This window comes from Takifugu rubripes, chromosome 18, assembly GCF_901000725.2.
Source record: "Takifugu rubripes chromosome 18, fTakRub1.2, whole genome shotgun sequence".
Taxonomy (NCBI): Eukaryota; Metazoa; Chordata; class Actinopteri; order Tetraodontiformes; family Tetraodontidae; genus Takifugu; species Takifugu rubripes.
Genome location: NC_042302.1, coordinates 9,904,680 through 9,925,023, shown reverse-complemented (window position 1 = coordinate 9,925,023; position 20,344 = coordinate 9,904,680). Strand labels below are relative to the sequence as shown.

Below are 20,344 nucleotides of genomic sequence, written 5' to 3'. Positions count from 1 at the left end.
TCAACTTCAGCCCCGGAGATACGAGAGCCTGTCTCCAGGTCCCCAGGCCCTACTTCCTCACTGGAAGGCGCCTTGGTGGGATTGAGGAGGTCCCTGAAGTATTCCTTCACCGATCCACAACATCCCGAGTTGAGGTCAGGTCACCATCGCCCCTATACAGTGTTGACAGTGCACTGCCCCCCCCCGCCTCAGACGCCGGATGGTGGTCCAGAACCTTTTCGAAGCCGTCCGAAAGTCGTTCTCCATGGCCTCACCGAACTCTTCCCATGCCCGGGTCGTTGCCTCGGCAACGGCCGTAGCTGCGCTCCGCTTGGCCTGCTGGTGCCCATCTGCTGCCTCAGGACTCCCACAGGCCAGTAAGGCCCAATAGGATCCTTCCTCAGCCTGACGGCTGATGGTTCGGGCGTTGCTGCCACGACTGGCACCAACCACCTCGCGGCCACAGCACCGGTCAGCCGCCTCAACAATGGAGGCACGGGACATGGTCCACTCGGACTCAATGTCCCCCGCCTCCCCGGGACACGGTCCACTCGGACTCAATGTCCCCCGCCTCCCCCGGGACTCAATGTCCCCCGCCTCCCCCGGGACACGGTCCACTCGGACTCAATGTCCCCCGCCTCCCCCGGGACACGGTCCACTCGGACTCAATGTCCCCCGCCTCCCCGGGACACGGTCCACTCGGACTCAATGTCCCCCGCCTCCCCGGGACACGGTCCACTCTGACTCAATGTCCCCCGCCTCCCCGGGACACGGTCCACTCTGACTCAATGTCCCCCGCCTCCCCGGGACACGGTCCACTCTGACTCAATGTCCCCCGCCTCCCCGGGACATGGTCAAAGCTCTCCTGGAGGTGTGAGTTGAAGCTCCTTCTGACAGGAGACTCTGCTGGGAACACCTGGCACCCTCACAACACGTTTGGGTCTGCCGGGTCTGTCCGGCACCCCCCCCCCCCCCACCATCAGAGCCAGGTGGTGGTCAGTTGACAGCTCCGCCCCTCTCTTCACCTGAGTGTCCAGAACATGTGGCCTTTATGTCTCAACAAGGTGTTCGTTATGGACAATCTGAGACGAGCACAGAAGTCCAGTAACAAACACCACTCAGGTTCAGATGGGGGGGGGCGTTCTCCCCAATCACCCCTCTCCAGGTCTCACTGTTGCTGCCAACGTGAGCATTGAAGTCCCCCAGGAGGACGAGGGAGCCCCCAGGAGGAGCGCTCTCCAGACGCCCTCCAAGGACTGGATGCGCTGAACTGCTGTTTGGGCCACAGGATCCGCCCCCCCACCCGAAGGCGAAGGGAGGCTCCCCTCTCATCCAGCGGGGTGAACTCCAATATCCAGGCACCTCCAGGGTGGTCGAGAGTCCAACCCCTCTGGAGGAGACTGGTTCCAGAGCCCTGCTGTGCGTCTATGTCTAGTCAGAACTTCTCAACCTCGCGCACCAGCTCAGGCTCCTTTCCCACCAGAGGTGACATTCCATGTCCCTGGAGCCAGTTTCTGCAGCCTGGGATCAGACCAAGGTCCCTGCCCCAGCACACAATGCACCCCCCCCCCCGGCCCCTCCTGCAGGTGGAGAGCCCTGGGAAGGGGGTCCCCTGTAGCCTCTTTGGGCTGTGCTAACCCTGACCCCTGACCCGGCCGGACTCCACATATATAGCGAATATACGTACGTATGTATGTATGTATGTATGTATGTATGTATGTATGTATGTATGTATGTATGTATGTATGTATGTGTATATATATATATATATATATATATATATATATATATATATATATATATATATATATATATATATATATATAAATAATACAGCAAAATAAAAACAAATCAAGATCTTTGTTTTTCTCTCAAATGATTTCAACAGGTGTAAAATCAAATCTTTTATTTCAAAAAATCAGAGACAAAAGTGCATCAAAGAAAACAATAGAAGCAGGTGGAACACACACACACACACACACACACACACACACACACACACACACACACACACACACACACACACACACACACACACACACACCCCCCCCCGTTGGGCTTCATCAGAACCCATCTGCAGGTCAGATCCAGTTCATTTCAAATATTTAGGCTGAACGTGCACGTTTTCCTACATCGCACCCGTTTTCAGACACCAGGTGGGACCTTTTGGAGCCTCCACGGGCCGATGGCCGGTCCACCGTCCACCGTCCACCGTCCACCATCCACCGTCCACCATCCACCGGTCCACCGATCCACCGTCCACCACCCATCAGCCCTGGCTGCTGCCGCCGCCCCCCACGGAGCTCTTCGTGTTCTTGTTGCTTTTGCTGCCGCTGGCTGGGATCTTCTGCTCGTCTCCAGTGAGCAGAGCTTTGATCTCTGAGGGGATCTTTCCCTGATCCATCGCAGAGCACCACTGTTTATACTGCAGACACAACAACAACAACACAACACTGTTTATACTGCAGACACAACAACAACAACACTGTTTATACTGCAGACACAACAACAACAACACAACACTGTTTATACTGCAGACACAACAACAACAACACAACACTGTTTATACTGCAGACACCACAACAACAACACAACACTGTTTATACTGCAGACACAACAACAACACTGTTTATACTGCAGACACCACAACAACAACAACACAACATGCTGCTGCCCGACCCAGCAGCTACAGTAACGTGGCCACCACAGATCAGCTGATCCACTCGTGGAGAACAGACAGAAGTGGGTCTCGGCGGTTCGGTACCATCTCCAGCTCCTCCCGCAGGGCGCAGATGGCTCGTTCCTTACTGGACACCAGCTCCTCCAGGTACTGGTACCGCAGCTTCTTCCGGGCTCGACACTCTCGGGCACTTTGACGGCTTCGTTCCAGTTTTGCCTTCAGGTCAATTTTTGCAGGTTTGCGACCGCGTTTCCCGGGTTTCTTTACTTTTCCACCAACAATCTGAGAAGAGCAGAAATTTGATGATTTATTGACGAAAATGCTTCATTAATCTTCGAAAGCCGAGTGTTTGACTGGTTAGGATGGGATATAGTGGAGGGACGGACAACAAGCATCCTAGCCTAGCTAGGCTAACCTGGCTAGGCTAACCTGGCTTAGCTAGCAGACCGGATCCAGTTCAAATGTCTTTCCAGATCACCTCTAATGTGTCGGCAAACGTTGATTAAACATTAGTCTTCTCTTAATATTTCGGAACTATCACGTATTTTCTGCCACACATGCTAAAAGGCTACAAATGTGAGTTTAAACTGGTGCTCTGCCTCCTGTGTTCGGGATTAAACTCCTCGTTTCCAACACTTACCTTGTTATCATCCATCCTGGAGGAAGCTAGCGGCGAGCAGCTCGGCTCACACTTGCTGTCCGGAAATAATCCACAAATTCGGCCGTTTGGACGGTAAAATAACGAAAACTGAGTCTGAAGAAAAACCTGCTGAAAAGAGAAAAACAGGAAACGCGCATGCGCACGAGCGCCCGCGCGGCCCCTTTAAGGCGCCTGCTGAGCTCATTGAGCGGTGACGTCATGGCTCTATTTTGAACGGTGACCTCATCATCTCACGGAGTTTCACCGTCCGTCGAAAGCCCGAAAGTCTCCGTCACGGACGATCCAACTGTCGCTCCAGGCGGGTTCGGACGGTCCGTCAAACGGTGACGCGGTGAGTTACCGGAACCTTCGACTCGGAACCCGCAGCTCGGACCGGAAAAGTTCCGTCCAGGGGCCCGAAGCTGAAGTTCGGCTCTCAGCAGCAAAATGTCGCTGAACTTCAGTGTTTGTGACGTCAGTGTTCCGATCGCGGTGCCGATCAGCTTCAACCAGCTGGTTCGAGAGATGATCGGGTCCAATTGATGTGGGACACTTTCAACTATTTAACTTTGGTCACAGTTTCATCACGAGGACGGAGGAAAAATCAGTGGTGTTGGTTAGGGTTAGGTTAGTTAGGTTAGGGTTAGTTAGGATGGGGTTAGGTAGGGTTAGCTAGAGTTAAGTTAGTTAGGATAGGGTTAGTTAGGATGGGGTTAGGTAGGGTTAGCTAGAGTTAGGTTAGTTAGGATAGGGTTAGTTAGGATGGGGTTAGGTAGGGTTAGCTAGAGTTAGGTTAGGGTTAGTTAGGATGGGGTTAGCTAGAGTTAGGTTAGTTAGGATGGGGTTAGTTAGGATAGGGTTAAGTTAGGGTTAGCTAGAGTTAGGTTAGTTAGGTTAGGGTTAGTTAGGGAAAAGGGGGCACAGCTACAGAAGAAACATCAATTTGTCACTTTTGTTGACTCAAATATTTCATGAGTCAAAAATGCCTCCAAATATTCAGTCAGGAGCAAAAGTGACCTGAACCTGCTGCTAACATGCTAACAGAGAACACACGGGACGTCCTGAGTGTGCGTGTGTGTGTGCGTGTGTGTGTGTGTGTGTGTGTGTGTGTGTGTGTGTGTGAGTGAGTGTGTGTGTGTGAGTGTGTGTGAGTGTGTGAGTGTGGGGGGGGTGAGTGTGTGTGTGTGAGTGAGTGTGTGTGAGTGTGTGTGAGTGTGTGAGTGTGGGGGGGTGAGTGTGTGTGTGTGAGTGAGTGTGTGTGAGTGTGAGTGAGTGAGTGAGTGTGGGGGGGTGAGTGTGTGTGTGTGAGTGTGAGTGAGTGAGTGTGGGGGGGTGAGTGTGTGTGTGTGTGTGTGTGTGTGGAGTGAGTGTGAGTGAGTGAGTGTGTGTGTGTGTGTGTGTGCGTGTGTGTGTGTGTGTGTGTGTGTGTGCTCTCACCTTAACAGATGATGAATTTGTTGTCTTGTTTTCTTTCTTTTTTCTTGTTCTTTAATCTTTGATACTTTCTGATGCTCTACAACAGTCTGGCTGATCCTGACGTGTTCTGCCTGTTTTGGGTTTGGTTGACCTGACACACAAGTGTTGATCCCCCCCACCAGCAGCTCCCTCCGCACGCACACACACACACACGCACACACACACACACACACACAAACATACTGTAAAACTTTAAAGTCGATTCTCTAAAGTAAAAGCGAAAAGTGTGTCACAAACGACTCATGAACTGAAATTAGTGTGTGCGTGTGCGTGTGTGTGTGTGCGTGTGTGTGTGTGTGTGTGTGTGTGTGTGTGCGTGTGTGTGTGTTCCAGAACCTGAAACGGTGCCAGTGTGAAGACCAGGACCAGATTATCTCATCAGAACTGAGTTTCGGTGACCAGCAGGCCTGCTTGAGACTCCGCCCACCTGATGGCCGCCGGTGGACTCTGAACGGGACAGTTGGTTCTCAACGGTTCGCCAGTTCCCCGTCCGTCCATCCGTCTTTGTCCCCGCCCACGACCAGGATGACCTCATACCCGACTGACACAATGAAGCGCTTGATCATCTGAACTAAACCTACATCAGGGCTGCCAACGCCAACGCTGAAAAGGGGGCGGGGCCAGCCTGGGCAGAGCGGGTGGGGGGTGGGGGTGGGGGTGGGGCAGGAGAGGATTTGGTGAGATATGTCGGAGCCTGCTGCAGGACCAGGGTCGTGGTCCAGGCCTGGGTTTGGTCCAACGATGCCAAGGCCGGCAGCGGTGCGGCCGATTGGAGCGGACACTCTGGTGGCCCTGCTGGAGGCGGGCCTGGACCAGGTGGTCCTCATCGACAGCCGGCCCTTCATAGACTACAACACGTCCCACATCCTGGAGGCCATCAATGTGAACTGCTCCAAGCTGATGAAGAGGAGGCTTCAGCAGGACAAGGTCCACATCTCGGAGCTGCTGCAGCACTCGGCCAAGAAGAAGGTAACTTCCTGCTGGGCCGCTGCTTCACAGGAAGTGTCCAACCTTAAAGGAACCGCTAGACATCAAAGGAAAAGCTGCTGATGCCAATTCAGGAAAGGTCGTTTTTGGATAACTAGCTAGCCTCAATGCTAAAAATGCTTCAGTCAAATTTCAGGATGGTCTCAAACGTTCTTCAACCTCCTTCAGACAAAAGCCAGCTGATGTGTTTGGTGCTGAACTCCTCAGGAGAAGCTGAGCTGAGCTCATCAGAACTCTGGAGCACCATCTCTAACTCCAGCGTGTCTGTGAGGAAACGTGGAGTGACCTTTGACCTGGACCTGTCTTTTACTCTCATATAAAAGGAGCACCTTTTTTATGAGAGTAACCTTCCAAAGATCAGATGGACTCCGATGATGTTGAAAAGCTCCTCCAACATTAGTTCTTCCAGGCTGGAGTTCCGTCAGGACCTCCGTTTGGTCCGAGGTCCTGGCAGAACGATGTCCAACCAGGGTCTGTGTGAAATATGTTGAAATGTTTGTGTCCGTGTTCCAGCTGGAGCTGCACGCAGGTCAGGATGTTGTCGTGTATGACCAGAGCTCGTCAGATCCGAGCCATCTCAGCCCCGAGTCCTTCCTCAACATTGTGCTGGTGAAGCTCGAGCGAATGTTCACCACGGTACACCTGCTCTCAGGTCAGTCCAAGTCCAAGGCTGACCCGCGTCAGTTCAGGTTCAGCCAGAGGACGAGTCACAGAACCAGTCCTTTGGTCAAGACTCCAACCAACCTTCCTTAGCAGAGGTTCTGACCCTCTGTCCCATTTCTTAGGTGGGTTCTTGGAATTCTCCCAGCTATTTCCTGGTCTGTGTGAGGGGAAGTCATTCTTGGTTCCTTCCTGTATCTCTCAGCCCTGCCTCCCTGCCACCAGTGTGGGACCAACCCGGATCCTGCCCCACCTGTACCTGGGCTGCCAACGAGATGTCCTCAACCAGGTAGCACCGTCTGCGAGGGTGGTTTAAGGGCTGAGCGGTTCTGATGGACCCATTGTCTGTGCAGGACGTGATGCAGCAGAACGACATCGGCTACGTCCTGAACGCCAGCAACACCTGCCCCAAACCCGACTTCATTCCCGAGTCACACTTCCTGCGAGTTCCCGTCAACGACTCCTTCTGTGAGAAGATCCTGCCGTGGTTGGACCGATCGGTGGAGTTCATAGGTCAGCGCCGTTTCTTTCCTCTCTCCGCAGCGGCGTGTGTGATGTCATCAGGGTGTTGTGTTTCAGAGACGGCCAAAGCGTCCGACGCCCGTGTCCTCGTCCACTGTCTCGCTGGAATCTCCCGCTCGGCGACCATCGCCATCGCTTACATCATGAAGAGGATGGACCTGTCCCTGGACGAGGCCTACAGGTGACGGAAGGATACGGTCCACATAAGGACAGACTCACTATGTGGTCCACATGATCTGACCACGCTGCAAACTGTTCTTCCACCCTTTAGGTTTGTGAAGGAGAAGAGGCCCACCATTTCTCCAAACTTTAACTTTTTGGGTCAGCTGCTGGACTTTGAGAAAAAGATCAAAACTCCCAGAATGACTTTACAGAAGAGTGAAGTTCTGGTTCTTCCTGAAGAACCCGACTCTTGTGCCTGTCCTGGGGTTTCTGTAGAAGCTATCCATGGGTTATTGGAACCACTGACACTACCATGTGTTCTGGACACTTCTCCAGATGAGAGAATCCTGGCCCAGGCGCTGAGCAGTCTGCAGTTCTCTGATGGTTCCGACGATAGCGCCCGCCTCAAACGCTCTTTCTCTCTGGACATTAAGTCATTCGGGGAGGGCGATGCAGCTTTGGGCCGAGCCTTTGGGCCTTATTGTGGGTCCGGGGACTCCAGCGAGTTGTTCAGATCTTCGGCTTTCAAAGATGCTGGAGGCAAAGCCTGTCAGTTCTCCCCGGTGGAGGAGGTGTCAGAGCAGTCCACTCCAGAACCCAGTCCAGACAAAGAGGAAGCGACCGCCCCGGAGACACCTGCCCGTCCACCCCCCACGCAGCTGGTATCAAAAGCTCCGCCCGCTGCTCCGCCCGCTGCTCCGCCCGCTCCACGGTCACTGCAGAGGAGCGGCAGCGTGGAGGAGAGTGCTGCCACCTACCTGTTTGGACTGTCTCGCAGTCAGCAACACCTGGCCAAGCCGGGCCCCGGTGGCGTCCTCAAGGGCCCCGGTGGCGTCCTCAAGGGCCCCGGTGGCGTCCTCAAGGGCTGGCATTCCGACATCCTGCTCAGTCCTGTCACCGTCTCCGCCTCCACGTTGGCAGGTAGCTGGTACCTGTCTGACTCCACGCACTTCATCTCCACTGCAGCCATCCTGAACAGCGGTGCCGTGGGTCCGTACGGCTGCGGTCTCAGCGTGGGGGCGGTGCGGCGCCGTGGTCGGCAGCGGACAGAAGATCGCGGCGACTCCAGAAGGAGCTGGCACGAGGAGAGCACCTTTGAGAAGCAGCTGAAGCGTCGCAGTTGTCAGATGGAGTTTGGGGATGGCAGAAGCGACAGTCGCTCCAGAGAGGACGTGGCGAGAGCAGCCAGCCAGACCAGCTTCTCTGGGAGCCTGGAGGTCATCCAGGTCTCCTGAGGAGGAGACCAGCTTCTCTGGGAGCCTGGAGGTCATCCAGGTCTCCTGAGGAGGAGACCAGCTTCTCTGGGAGCCTGGAGGTCATCCAGGTCTCCTGAGGAGGAGACCAGCTTCTCTGGGAGCCTGGAGGTCATCCAGGTCTCCTGAGGAGGATCCTGTGTTCGCTTCATGTGCGTTAAAGGGCCTGGTTGCCAAGCAACCAGTCTGCTGGATAACTCTCTCAGCAGTTTCATCACTTCTTCATCGTGCTCCTCGTCATCAGCCTCCGGAAGTTCAGCTGTGCGTAAAGGAGGCGTTGAGGTTTTGGAGGACGAGGTTCTCCGTGGGTCCGAAGGCAGCTGAACGCTCTCCGACTGCTGCCGCCGGCCTCAACCTGAGGATCGGGATTGTGACGCCGTCTTGCTTTGGGGCAAACGATCACGGGCATTTTGTCGATCCTGTGAGTGCCGCTGATGACATCATCAGGCCGAGGCGACCTGGAAACGTGTTCTGTCTCTACAGCGCCGTCTGCTGGACACGGTTAGCCATGGACAAAACGTTTCCTTCCAGTAAAAATGTAAATTGAGGCACATAAAAATGGCATGAAAGCAGCTGTGAAGCACGGACAGATGTTTGTCCCTGTTTGTAAATGAAAACCACATCTGGTTAATCATCTTTTCTTTGTTCTGAGGATCCAGATCAAAGATTTTGGTCTGTATTCCAGCTCCCACCCTGATCAGTCCCAGAGAACAACTCTAACTCTTACATGCTAAGCTAGCTTGTGGCGTCACAGTGCTGTGTTGCAGCAGGAGGGTCACGTGACACATCAGCTGGTTAGTGACCAGGTGAGTGGGCCCGCGATAGCGCTGCAGCGTGCCAATAGTGGCACACGTGCCAGAGCTTGCAGGTCCTTAAATGATGAAGGAAACATTTAAAAGGTTTTGATTCTGTAATTTATGTGAATTTGAAACTTTCAGTGTTGGAATAAAAGAAATGTTTCCCCTTTATTACAAATGTTTTACAATGACAACAATCAAGGTTTTAATTTAAGCCACCAGAACTATTGGTGTGTATGAGGTCATAAACCAGCAGAACTCTGCGTCGGATCCCACAGAACCTCCAAAGTTGGTCCAGGTGTTTGACGACATTCACTCATTAGAAACGTGATCTTGTGTTTTCCTCTATAAGCCGGTCGGCCTCTGTCCACCGGAGCACCGGCTCGGTCCACATTCCTGCCTCCAAGTCAGACCTGCCTCCGGTGCATGTGGGGCTTCCTCAGAACCGCCTTTGTCACCGGTTTCGTTCATAATTTCTTGGAACAGGATTTGCAGGCATAGCCAGGGGCCGGAGGGGGTCCATTTTGGGAACCACAGGACTTCGTCTTTGCCCTGTTGGCCTCGTGAAACCAGGACCAACATCATCCTCCATCGTCTCTCGGCCGGCCTTGGAGCGCCTCGGAATACTCCCGGAAGAGTCTGGGGATAAGGAAGTCTGGGTATCTCTGCCTGGGACCCGGCACCAAGTAAGCGCGAGAAAAGACGAGCCGAAAATGACGCGTATTCGCCCGAAGGGGGCGCGATATCTCGACTGTCCGCCCGCGGGAAGTGACGTGTGATCCAGACTGTTGCCTTTCTCAATCCGGAAACTCTTGTCTGTAATTAATTCAAACTGGAGATTAACGTTTCATCCAAACAAATCCTAAATGGGAGCATAAAAGACCAGACTAGACTAAAGTTCTAGATTCGCTCATGAAGAGCGTCACGTGGGCAGACAGGACGCGGGAAGTGAAATACTCTCGCAGTTCCGACTGGTAGGTAGAAAGGGGCGTGGCCACAGCCTGGCAGTCCTCTCTGAGGGAGCAGCTTGGGTCCCATCACAGTCCAACAGGTCCTCGAGACACCGGAACCACAGCAGGGGTCCAGGGGGTCCAGAGGGTCCGGGCGGTCAGAGCGGAAGCTGGACGGTCTCTTTACGTCATGTTTTCCTTCCGTTTGACGAATTAACGAGCGAATTTGATGAATTAACGACGCTGCAGGTACGAGTCTGGTCCGATGTGACTTTAAGAACTAAAAGATGTTCGCGGGTATCTGGTCGGTACCGGTCGGTACTGAAGCCTTTAGTCACGTGGTCTCCGCGGTTTCTGTTCATGTTTGAATGTTGCGCGAAGTAAAGTTGAATCAGCTCCACCAGAAGATGAATGTTTGGACCTGCCTGGGCGGTTCGGTCCGGCTCAGCGGGAGTCACGTGCTGCTGCCGCGGTGACGTCATCACAGGTGAGGCGAGCTGTTGGCACGTGACGAGCGTATGCGCCACAGCAGGAGCCCTGCAGTCCGCGTCGCAGGTGACCGTTAGCATTAGCAGGCTGGCTACATTTGTTGGTGCTGCTCTTTAAATGCAGAACGTGCGTGGTGCGCGTGCACATCACGCACCATAAAGTGGACTCGGTGGTCCTGTTGAGATGATCAGGGAGGTTTCAGGATTGGTTTGCCTGGAAATGTAGCGGATGATAAACATCACTTCCTGTTTGGGTTTTAATCAGAAATCTGATCGGATCATTGATCGCTGATCACCTTGGCAGCTCTCTGGGCGACCACAGGACCTGTTGCAGCCTGACTTCCTGTCCACCTCCTTGGCCTCCCCATTGGTCCAGGGAGACTCCGTCAGCAGCTTAAAGGGGTCGGGGTAAATCCAGGTCCTGCTGAGTTCTGGATCCTGTTAATCTGTCACACATGCCGAGTCCTCGCCAGGCGTCTGCACAGGTACGGCGTGAAGCTCCGCCTCCCTGAAGGTCCGTGGGGGTTCCGGCTGTGAGCAGGGTGTCCACAGTCGGATGAGGATCGTGTGACCGCGCAGTTGGCTTGTTGTCATGGCGATGTTGCTCAGGAAGTGAAGGCTCCAGACATGTGATTGGCAGCCATCTTGTTTTGGGTAGCATCACTGGCAGCCAGCAAGGAGTTCCTGCAAAGGTTCCTGGAGCATCAGCGTGGACGCGTCACCTTTGACGTGAAGGTTCCTGGTTCTGTTGTGAGTTTCTGAGCATGAAAGATTATTGATTATTGATTATTCATCAGTTGCTCTTCTGTTTCTGCTGGAACTCAGGTGAATAATAAAGCTGCACTGGCACTTTTGTCTTAGCGTTAGCATCAGAAAACGTGCATGTTGGCGATTAGCTCAGATTTGTTTTTCAGCACTTGTGATGGTGCTTTAGTGACCTTGTTGACCTGAGTGACCTTGTTGACCTGAGTGACCTTGTTGACCTCCTGCTAACCTGCTACACAGATGTGAACGAGCACAGCTGGAGAGTCCAATCTCAACATCAGTGTTAGCCTCTGTAGAGATCAAAGGTCAGCGTCAGGTCAGGGGTCACAGCGCCTGTCCAGGCGGTTCTGTGCTCACCTGGGGTCTGGGTGGACCTGCTGCACGGGTGGACCTACCCCAACCCGTGATGGACAGGATCTGGCCCAAGGTGGTGCTGGTCTGGTACAGCACAAATCACAGTTCTGCTGGATCCAGGATCCAGGATCCAGGATCCAGGATCCCCTCTCAGATCAAATGTTCCCTCAGTGGTTTTCAGTCTGAAGTACTGAGGGAGAAGAAGCTCTAACCCTAATCCAGGAATTAAACTTCCTGTCATCCAGGAGGACGGCAGGGATTAGCTGTGTTTGTGTGTGTGTGTGTGTGTGTGAGAGAGAGAGTGTGTGTGTGTGAGTGTGTGACAGTGTGTGTGGGTGAGAGTGTGTGTGTGTGTGAGAGGGTGTGTGTGTGTGAGAGAGTGTGTGTGTGTGAGTGAGAGTGTGTGTGGGTGTGAGAGTGTGTGTGTGAGAGTGTGTGTGAGAGTGTGTGTGTGGGTGTGAGAGAGTGTGTGTGAGAGTGTGTGTGTGAGTGAGTGACAGTGTGTGTGAGAGTGTGTGTGTGAGAGTGTGTGTGTGTGTGTGTGAGAGAGTGTGTGTCTGTGAGAGTGTGTGTGAGAGAGTGTGTGTGAGAGGGTGTGTGAGAGTGTGTGTGTGAGAGTGTGTGTGTGTGAGAGAGTGTGTGTGTGTGAGAGGGTGTGTGTGTGAGAGTGTGGGTGGGTGTGAGAGAGTGTGTGTGTGAGAGAGTGTGTGTGAGAGTGTGTGTGTGTGTGAGAGAGTGTGTGTGTGAGAGTGTGTGTGTGTGTGAGAGGGTGTGTGTGTGTGAGAGAGTGTGTGTGGGTGTGAGAGAGTGTGTGTGAGTTTTTTTGTGAGGTGAAAACCTTTTGATAATGAACCACGATACAACAGTCCAGCAGCAGATGGATCAGACGTGGGTGTGATGCTAGCGTGCACGTGGGTGTGATGCTAGCGTGCACGTGGGTGTGATGCTAACGTGCGCACGTTTGCTTGCAGGAGGTCCAGCAGCATGAAGGGGCACCAGGCTCCAGCTCTCTCCTCCGGCGTCGTCGGCTCCTCCCACATCAAGTTGGTATTTTGCTGCTAACATGCTAAATAGCGCGTGTCAACATGTGTGTTGTTGGCATCACCTGCTTTGATTGGAACATGCTAACATGAGCTAAAGCTAAACTTCTGACAGTGTTGTGCGTTGATAAATGAGCGACGATAAACGTTGGAAGTCTTGTCTTCGGGAGCGGAGACGTCCAGCCTTCGCTGTCCCCGGACACCTCCTCCAGCTCCTGGGGCAGTATTCCGAGGCGCTACCATGACGGTCCGGAACACCGAGGCTGCACCGGTCCGCCCGTCAGGCTCCATCCTTCCCCAACTCCTGAACTGGACCCCGAGACAGCTGAGCTCCTCCTCCTGAGGCAGGAGCGCTCCGCCCCCCTGGAGGCTTCAAGTTCTAACTAACATATGAATGTATTAGCACACATGCTAATTAGTGGTGGGGAATTTAACCCTTCCACGGTTGAGCCCTAAGAGCAGGAACGCCGGGCAGCAGCGAGCAACAGACTGGTGCGACCTTGAGCCCGGTCCCAGGAAAACCCAAACTCTGAACTCTGTCAATTGATCCGCCTCATTGATCAACTGTGCTAATTTAGCAAAGCTACTGCAGGCGGCGGATAATCAGGTCAGTAAATGGGGATCTGACCCAGGACCTTATCCAGGAAGTGACCCGGGATGTGTTCCAGGACCTTATCCAGGAAGTGACCCGGGATGTGTTCCAGGACCTTATCCAGGAAGTGACCCGGGATGTGTTCCAGGAAGCTAGCTGGGAGCTAAAAAATGGCCGGCTCTCTTTTCCCGACTGCTGCTAATGCTAACAGGTCATGATGTGCTAGTGGAGATGCCCAAAACGGGCGTGTTTGGAGTCTTCAGGGATAAAGGGTTTGAGTGCCGCAGCTGTGGCGTGATGTCATCAGCGCTCGCCGGGCCCCTGCTCGTTTATGCTCGTTAACGCTTTGAACATGTTTTACACTTCATCGTGAATGATCATAGAAGCCCACGGCTGATCCCGCCTCTCCGTGTGTCTCAGTGGGCGTGGCGGTCCGGCCCGCGGCGGCGGCCAGGTGGCGTCTCGTTCCAGAGCCGTGCTCGGTGAGTCCGGTTCAGGCCGCTCCACGCTTGCTAGCTCGGCCTTCATGTCGCTCTTTGCGTGTCCTTCAGAACGGAGGAAAGCGGGGCCCAAAACGAGCATCAACACGCTTACGGACACGTCTCAGTATCACGTCGAGGTGAGTCGCAGAGCTCCATTGTCTCCTAGCAACAGTCCACAGATCAAATGGTTGTTGTGACTCACCTGTAGCACCTGACCACGTTCGTGTTGGACCGGAAAGACGGGATGATGACCGTAGAGGACGGCGTGAGACGCCTGCGTCTGCTGGACGCCAAAGGGAAGGTGTGGACGCAGGAGATGGTGCTGCAGGTGGAGGAGAAGAGCGTGGCTCTCCTGGACCCGCAGACACAGGTGACACGCGTGTGCGAGCGCAGCGCAGCGAGGCCACGCCCAGGAAGCTGGCCCAGCATGTTTGTCATGGGTCCCTCAGAACCACCTGGAGAACTTCCCCATCGGAACCGTCCAGCGCTGCCAGGCCGTGATGAACTCCTGCGCCTTTGACTCCCTCTTGGCTCTGGTCTGCAAGGAGCCGGGTCAGAACAAACCGGACCTGCACCTGTTCCAGTGTGACGGCATCAAGGTAGGCTGTCTCTGATTGGTGGCTTCAGAAGTGGCGAGCAGCCATCAGACGTGGTCCCGCCTGCTCCACCCAACAGGCCAGCCTGATCCAAGCCGACATCGAGAGCGCCGCGAGCGACGCCCGGGGAGGCCGAGCGAGGAGGAGGCCCGAGGCGCTCAAGTGAGGAGCAGAACCAGCCGCCCGGACCTGCTGCTGACAGCTGATTGGCTGACCTGTTTGTCCGTCTTCAGAATGATCCTGAAGAGCGACGGGATCATCCCTCCGCCCCCGGCAGCTCCCGCCCCCCAACCACCAGCGCCGTCCAATCAGGAGGAAGGTAAGAATCCAGCGATTTGCTGGTCATCCTGGACCGACCGATCTGTCCTGCCAGATGTGACGCACGCACATCAGCCCTGTTAGCGTGTCGCTAACGTCGGTGGTTAGCATCAGCGTTAGCTAACGTGGCGATTTCATCTGTTTAATGCTGAACATCAACGAAGGCTGTTTTTCAGAGAAACATCTGCAGGCCACAGAAGAAGAAGGCGCCTGGGCGGAGCTGAGCCAGGTGGACCGCGACGTGGTGAGCTCCAGGCCGCCATGACGACAGGAAGCCCTGTCAGGTGACATCACAGGAAGTGGACCTCTGCGCTGTCACCATCAAAGTCTTCTTCTCCCTTTGGCAGCAAATCCTGAACCACATTCTGGACGACATCGAGTTCTTCGTCATCCAACTCCAGAAGGCGGCTGAAGCCTTCGGCGCTCTGGCCGAGAGGAGGAAGAAGAAGAAGGGCAAGAGGAGAGGTCCCGGAGGTGAGGCCGCCGCGGCGCCGCCTCGGCTCCGCCTCCTCCCCTGGGCCACGCCTTCAGCTGTGATGTGTGTCCCACAGAGGGAGTCCTGACGCTGCGCTCCAAAGCTCCGTCCCAGGAAGAGCTGCTGGACTGTCTGCAGAAGTTCAAACACGCCTTCAACCAGCTGGTAGGACGAAGGGTCACGTGACCGCGGGCTGACGCCAGCTGTGTGTACAGATGTGTGTCTGTGTGTGCACACAAAGGGGAAGCTGAAGGACCACATCCAGAACCCCAACGCTGAGGAGCTCCTTCACTTCCTGTTTGCTCCTCTCAGGATGGTGAGTGGTCCAAGTTTGGCTCCTCCCTCTCCTTCCGTTAGCACACGTTCCTGCAGCAGCTCCTCCTCCAGGTTCTCCAGGCTGCAGGTAGCGTGGAGCTAGCGCGCAGCGTCGTGGTTCCCCTGTTGACCAGAGACGCCATCGACTTCCTGCACGGCTCAGGAACGGCAGAGGAGCGCCACCTATGGGTCACGCTGGGAGACGGCTGGACCAAATGCAGGTGAGAAAGCTGGGAGGTCATGAACAGCTAACATGCTAGCAGGTGGTCATGTGACCACGTGTTTCAGGCTGGAGTGGCCGAAGGATCACTACTTCCCCCCGTGTGTGCTGACGTTCCGTGACGGTTGGGAGCCGCCATCTTTAACATGGTCCCAAGAGCTGAGTCAGCTGACGGACGGCGTGGGCCGTGTGCAGAGAGGGGCGGAGCCAGCCGCGAGGCCGCCGGAGGTCAGCGGGTTAGGGTTCCCCCACCCGGCCCCCCTGCTCTTCGCAGGAAGTGGCCTTTGACAAACTTCCTGTGTGTCTCTGCAGCCGCCAGCATGTGCGGACGTCTTGGCCGACTCCTGCGGACACCCGGACGGGGACGCCACCGGCCGGGACCTTGAGCGGTAACCCTGGTCACGTGACCTCACATGACGCGTAACCGTGGAGACGGCGATCAGGAAATAACCCAGATAGCATGTTCTGATAGCATAAGATAGCATATGACAGGAAGTGTGTCACAGGCTCCGCCTCCCCGTCTCATCGGCTCAACTTCCTGTTTGACGACGTGCATTTAAACAAGTTTCCTTCCACTCTTGTTTTGGTGGCATCAGGGAGGAAGCTGCTTATTATGGGCTGTCAGCGCGTGGCGCCGGAGGCCACTCGCCACTTTTTGCCAGTTGTAAATTCGACTTTGAGGCAAGAAACAAGACGGAACTGTCGGTGGAGAGAGACGAAGTCGTCCAGGTAAATTTGTTGTGTGTGAAGAGCGAGAGGCCGTCTGTGACGCGTCTGTGCCTCAGGTCCTGGACGACAGGAAGCAGTGGTGGAAGGTCCGCAACGGCGGCGGCGCCAGCGGCTACGTTCCCAACAACATCCTGGAGGTCACCAGAGCACAGCCGGGCTTAACAGCCACACCATCCCAGGTAACACACCTGTGGCCCTTAACGCAGTCATTCTGATTGGACGTTGGCCGTCTGACTCTGCTGCGACCTTTTGTCTTGTAACTGAAGCTCATATGCCAAAGACGGAGTTTGAGCTGCCTGAAGGTACGAAGAGTTGCTGTGGCCCCTGAAAGGAACATTCTCAACAACCAAACCTCACCCGGAACATCTGAGATGCTAAAGACTGCCTTGGCTAGGCTAAGCTTACAGAGGTTAGCATAGGTGCCTGCTTGGCTAGGCTATAAGCTTACAGATGATTTAGCATAGGTGCCTGCTTGGCTAGGCTAAGCTTTGACAGAATGTTTAGCATAGGTGCCTGCTTGGCTAGGCTAAGCTTACAGATGTTGCAGAGAGGTGCCTGCTTGGCTAGGCTAAGCTTACAGATGTAGCATAGGTGCCGTGCTTGGGCTAGGCTAAAGCTTACAGATGTTAGCATAGGTGCCTGCTTGGCTAGGCTAAGCTTACAGATGTTAGCATAGGTGCCTGCTTGGCTAGGCTAAGCTTACAGATGGTTAGCATGGTGCCTGCTTGGCTAGGCTAAGCTTACAGATGTTAGCAATAGTCCTTAGCTCCCTGAGCTACAGCACAGACAGGACGATGGCTAACTGGACGAGGTTGACCGGTGAGACTGTTCTTGTCGGGGTTTTCTGTAGGCAGAACCGACACGTCCGGGGATGACGTCTGCAGCTTTTCTTCCCAAGCCCCCTCTTCTCCTGTTTGCAAGCAACGTTTGGGAGAATTAAACGATGTAACCGACCAACAACAGCGACGTTTAGCTTCAGTGGGCGATGACATGTGACCCATCTTAGAAACAGATCACCAAGAACCCCTCGGGACCAGGACGAGCCCCGACAGCCACCGCAGTGGCCGTGGCCCCGACCGTCCCTGTGACGGCGCCGCCACCGGCTGGACGGCCGAGCCGGCCCGCCTGGGTCGCAGCCCAAGTGAGCGACGTCACCACGAGCCGAGCGACCAGAACCCCCGCCCAGTACCCGTGAGTGGACGGAGGTCGCGGCTGCTTGAGGAGCATCAGCGATCACATGTGCTGCTATCATGGCCCACAGGAAGGAAGTCCACGATGGAGGAGGTCCAGGACGAGCTGATCCAGACACTGACTTTGGGTCGGAGCACAAACAGGAAGTTTCTGGGTCCGACTCCAAGCGGCAGCATTCCAAGCGTTAGCATCACCTACGACTCGACGCCCGATGATGTCAGAGCCTGGCTGGAGGCCAAAGGGTTCAGTCCAGTGTAAGTGTGGCCCGGGACCGGGTCTGGGCCGGGTCTTTGTGCGTCCCCCTCTTCATTAGGTCTGGTTCTCAAAGCAAACAGGAAGCAGAACTGTGTTCTTCCTCTCAGGACCGTCAGCAGCCTCGGCGTCCTGACGGGCGCGCAGCTCTTCTCGCTCAACAAGGAGGAGCTGAGGACCGTCTGTCCTGAGGACGGCGCCCGGGTCTTCAGCCAGGTGACGGTCCAGAAGGCAGCGCTGGAGGTGAGTCAGGTGACCCCCGCCTCGGGCTGTCGGGCTTTTCTGGATCTGAGTGTTGGGAGTTCTGTTTCTGCTTCCAGGTTTTCTTCTGAGCTTCCTTTGATCTTCTGAACCTTCTGATTCTTCAAGGTATCGTGTTCTTAAGCAAAGCGCCGCTCGTTCCGTTGGCCAGATTCACCTGTCCGAACCGATCCGATCCGAACCGGTCTGATCCGAACCGGTCCGATCCTTTGTCCTGGACTCTGGACCGGAGCGCTTTCACCCTTCTCAGAGAGACGTTCTGGGCAGCGCCGACTCGTCAGGAGTCGGGTTTGCTGGCTCTGGCCATCAGAACGAGGGGCCACACCATTTTTGCATCGTAGCATCCTAAGCTAACATTCCGCTAACCCTAACCCGGTCCGAAGATCCCAAACATTCCAGCTCCTGTTGACCTCTGACCTGAATCTTCCGCTAGACACCAACAAATAGCTGTGAAGAGCGTCCCGTGTGCTAGCTTAGCTACTAGCTTAGCTACTAGCTGTGTTGTTGCGTTCACGTGAACATTATCGAAAAACTGTTTCGTCATCAATAAATGTCAGAATGGGGGGGGGGGGGGCTCCGACAGCTTTTCTTTCAAGTCTTTGTGCCTCTTCAAACTTTTATCTGCGTTTAACTTTATGCTAAATTTTTCCTTGATGAAAAACAGTTTGAGAACCCTGCTCACAACTCCATTTCCCAGCATGCTCGACTACAACCAGCTCCCCTTAGTGGAGCTTGAGATCAAAGGTTGTCATAGCAACTGACCAGATGTTTTTCCTGCACTTCCTCCTCCTCCCCTCCTTCTCTCCTCTCCTCTCCTCCTCCTCCTTCTCTCCTCCTTCTCTCCTCCTTCTCTCCTCTCCTCCTCCTCTCCTCCTCTCCTCTCCCCTCCCCCTCTCCTCCCCTCCTCTCCTCTCCCCTCCCTCCTCTCCTCTCTCCTCTCCCCCTCCCCTCCTCTTCTCCTCTCCCCTCCCCTCCTCCTCCTCTCCCCTCTCCTCCTCTTCTCCTCCCCTCCTCTCCTCTCCTCCTCTCTCCTCCTCTCCTCTCCTCCCCTCTCCTCTCCCCCTCCCTCCTCTCCTCCTCCTCTCTCCCCCTCCCCTCCTCCTCTCCTCTCCCCCTCCCCTCCTCTCCTCTCCCCCCTCCCCTCCTCTCCTCCCTCCCCCTCCCCTCCTCCTCTCCTCTCCCCTCCCCTCCTCTCCTCTCCCCCTCCCTCTCCTCTCTCTCTCTCCCCCTCCCCTCCTCTTCTCCTCTCCTCCTCCTCCCCTCCTCCTCCTCTTCCTCCTCTCCTCTCCTCCTCTCCTCCCCTCCTCTCCTCCTCCTCCTCTCCCCCTCCCCTCCTCCTCTCCTCCTCTCCCCTCCCCTCCTCTCCTCCTCCTCTCTCCCCCTCCCCTCCTCCTCTCCTCTCCCCTCCCCTCCTCCTCTCCTCTCCCCCTCCCCTCCTCCTCTTCTCTTCTCCTCCCCCTCCTCTCCTCCTCCTTTCTCCTCTCCCCTCCTCTTCTCCTCTCCCCTCCCCTCCTCTCCTCTCCCCTCTCCTCCTCTTCTCCTCCCCTCCCCTCTCCTCCCCTCCCCTCCTCTCCTCCTCCTCTCTCCTCCTCCCCTCTAGAGGGGTTCAGGCTCAGAGCTCCTGGAGGTGATGAGGAGGCGTCAGGAGAAACTGGCCTCCAGCACCTCGGACTCAGGCGTGGAGTCCTTAGATGAAGGCAGCGCTCACTGAGCTCCTCCCCCTTCCACCTCCTTTTCTTTCAAGGTGGCGTCTGGCCACGCCCATTTTGTGGAGAGACGGCGTGGACAAGCTGCTCGGTTCATCTCCATAGCAACCACTCTGACAGATGCTGCTGCATTCAGGAACTGTAGGAAAAGGTTTTCGTATTTATATCAAATGTGTATTTAGAATTAGAAAAAAGAAATGTTCTGTGTGAAGATTCCTGCTCATGGAATTCCTGGAACATTCCTGAAATTCCAGAAATAAAGTTTTCTAGGTCTTCTATGGATTTTCTCTCGGATTGTTTATTTCCCAAGTTTTAGTTATTCCAGAGGTGTCTCCCATGCTACCTGTTAGCCAGCATGTTTAGGGAACCTGATGTCCACACTGCCCGCAGCGAAGGATTAGATCTATGCTAAGCTAACATTGCTAGCACTACTACAGTGGGACCTCTCCTTTTA

At 54.9% G+C, this 20,344-nt stretch overlaps 3 protein-coding genes across 7 annotated transcripts; 2 read left to right on the top strand and 1 right to left on the bottom strand.

Moving 5' to 3' along the window:
• Positions 1-1,870: 1,870 nt before the first annotated feature.
• On the bottom strand, positions 1,871-3,459 carry crebl2 (cAMP responsive element binding protein-like 2). The gene is made up of 3 exons (XM_003976533.3): positions 3,300-3,459; positions 2,744-2,941; positions 1,871-2,404 (listed from the first exon to the last, which is right to left on the bottom strand). Exons 1-3 carry the CDS (start codon positions 3,312-3,314, stop codon positions 2,249-2,251), a joined length of 369 nt encoding a protein of 122 aa, XP_003976582.1. The 5' UTR covers positions 3,315-3,459; the 3' UTR covers positions 1,871-2,248.
• A 42-nt stretch (positions 3,460-3,501) lies between these two features.
• Positions 3,502-9,327, top strand: dusp16 (dual specificity phosphatase 16). 5 transcript variants are annotated; one of them, XR_003885707.1, is made up of 8 exons: positions 3,502-3,651; positions 5,109-5,744; positions 6,276-6,414; positions 6,548-6,711; positions 6,776-6,935; positions 7,002-7,125; positions 7,216-8,430; positions 8,480-9,327. XR_003885707.1 is itself a non-coding variant. In XM_029825509.1 (8 exons), exons 2-8 carry the CDS (start codon positions 5,460-5,462, stop codon positions 8,437-8,439), a joined length of 1,998 nt encoding a protein of 665 aa, XP_029681369.1. In that variant the 5' UTR covers positions 3,502-3,651; positions 5,109-5,459; the 3' UTR covers positions 8,440-9,327. The 5 variants fall into 5 exon arrangements, 4 of the variants coding, with proteins under 4 accessions (XP_029681369.1, XP_029681368.1, XP_029681370.1 ...); XM_029825509.1 differs by having other exon boundaries at positions 7,216-8,323; positions 8,422-9,327; XM_029825508.1 differs by having other exon boundaries at positions 7,216-8,342; positions 8,392-9,327.
• A 680-nt stretch (positions 9,328-10,007) lies between these two features.
• eps8a (EGFR pathway substrate 8a, signaling adaptor) lies at positions 10,008-20,172 on the top strand. Its single transcript, XM_029825877.1, has 21 exons — positions 10,008-10,355; positions 12,685-12,756; positions 13,766-13,827; positions 13,897-13,964; positions 14,036-14,197; positions 14,277-14,426; positions 14,503-14,585; positions 14,657-14,742; positions 14,918-14,985; positions 15,089-15,215; positions 15,293-15,381; positions 15,458-15,532; positions 15,604-15,752; positions 15,820-15,979; positions 16,064-16,140; positions 16,348-16,480; positions 16,537-16,685; positions 17,518-17,621; positions 17,742-17,925; positions 18,034-18,166; positions 19,785-20,172. The coding sequence occupies exons 2-21, from the start codon at positions 12,698-12,700 to the stop codon at positions 19,893-19,895; spliced, it is 2,229 nt and encodes a 742-aa protein (XP_029681737.1). The 5' UTR covers positions 10,008-10,355; positions 12,685-12,697; the 3' UTR covers positions 19,896-20,172.
• Positions 20,173-20,344: the final 172 nt, after the last annotated feature.

Coding starts and splice junctions, on each gene's coding strand:
- crebl2 (XM_003976533.3), bottom strand. Junction 2,405..2,743: donor TGCGGGAGGAGCTGGAGATG/GTACCGAACCGC, acceptor TTGTGTCTGCAG/TATAAACAGTGGTGCTCTGC.
- dusp16 (XM_029825509.1), top strand. CDS start 5,460: ATGTCGGAGCCTGCTGCAGGACCAGGGTCGTGGTCCAGGCCTGGGTTT. Junction 6,712..6,775: donor AACGAGATGTCCTCAACCAG/GTAGCACCGTCT, acceptor TTGTCTGTGCAG/GACGTGATGCAGCAGAACGA. Junction 6,936..7,001: donor CCGATCGGTGGAGTTCATAG/GTCAGCGCCGTT, acceptor GTTGTGTTTCAG/AGACGGCCAAAGCGTCCGAC.
- eps8a (XM_029825877.1), top strand. CDS start 12,698: ATGAAGGGGCACCAGGCTCCAGCTCTCTCCTCCGGCGTCGTCGGCTCC. Junction 14,986..15,088: donor GCCAGGTGGACCGCGACGTG/GTGAGCTCCAGG, acceptor TCCCTTTGGCAG/CAAATCCTGAACCACATTCT. Junction 16,686..17,517: donor CACCTGTGGCCCTTAACGCA/GTCATTCTGATT, acceptor CCTCGGGACCAG/GACGAGCCCCGACAGCCACC.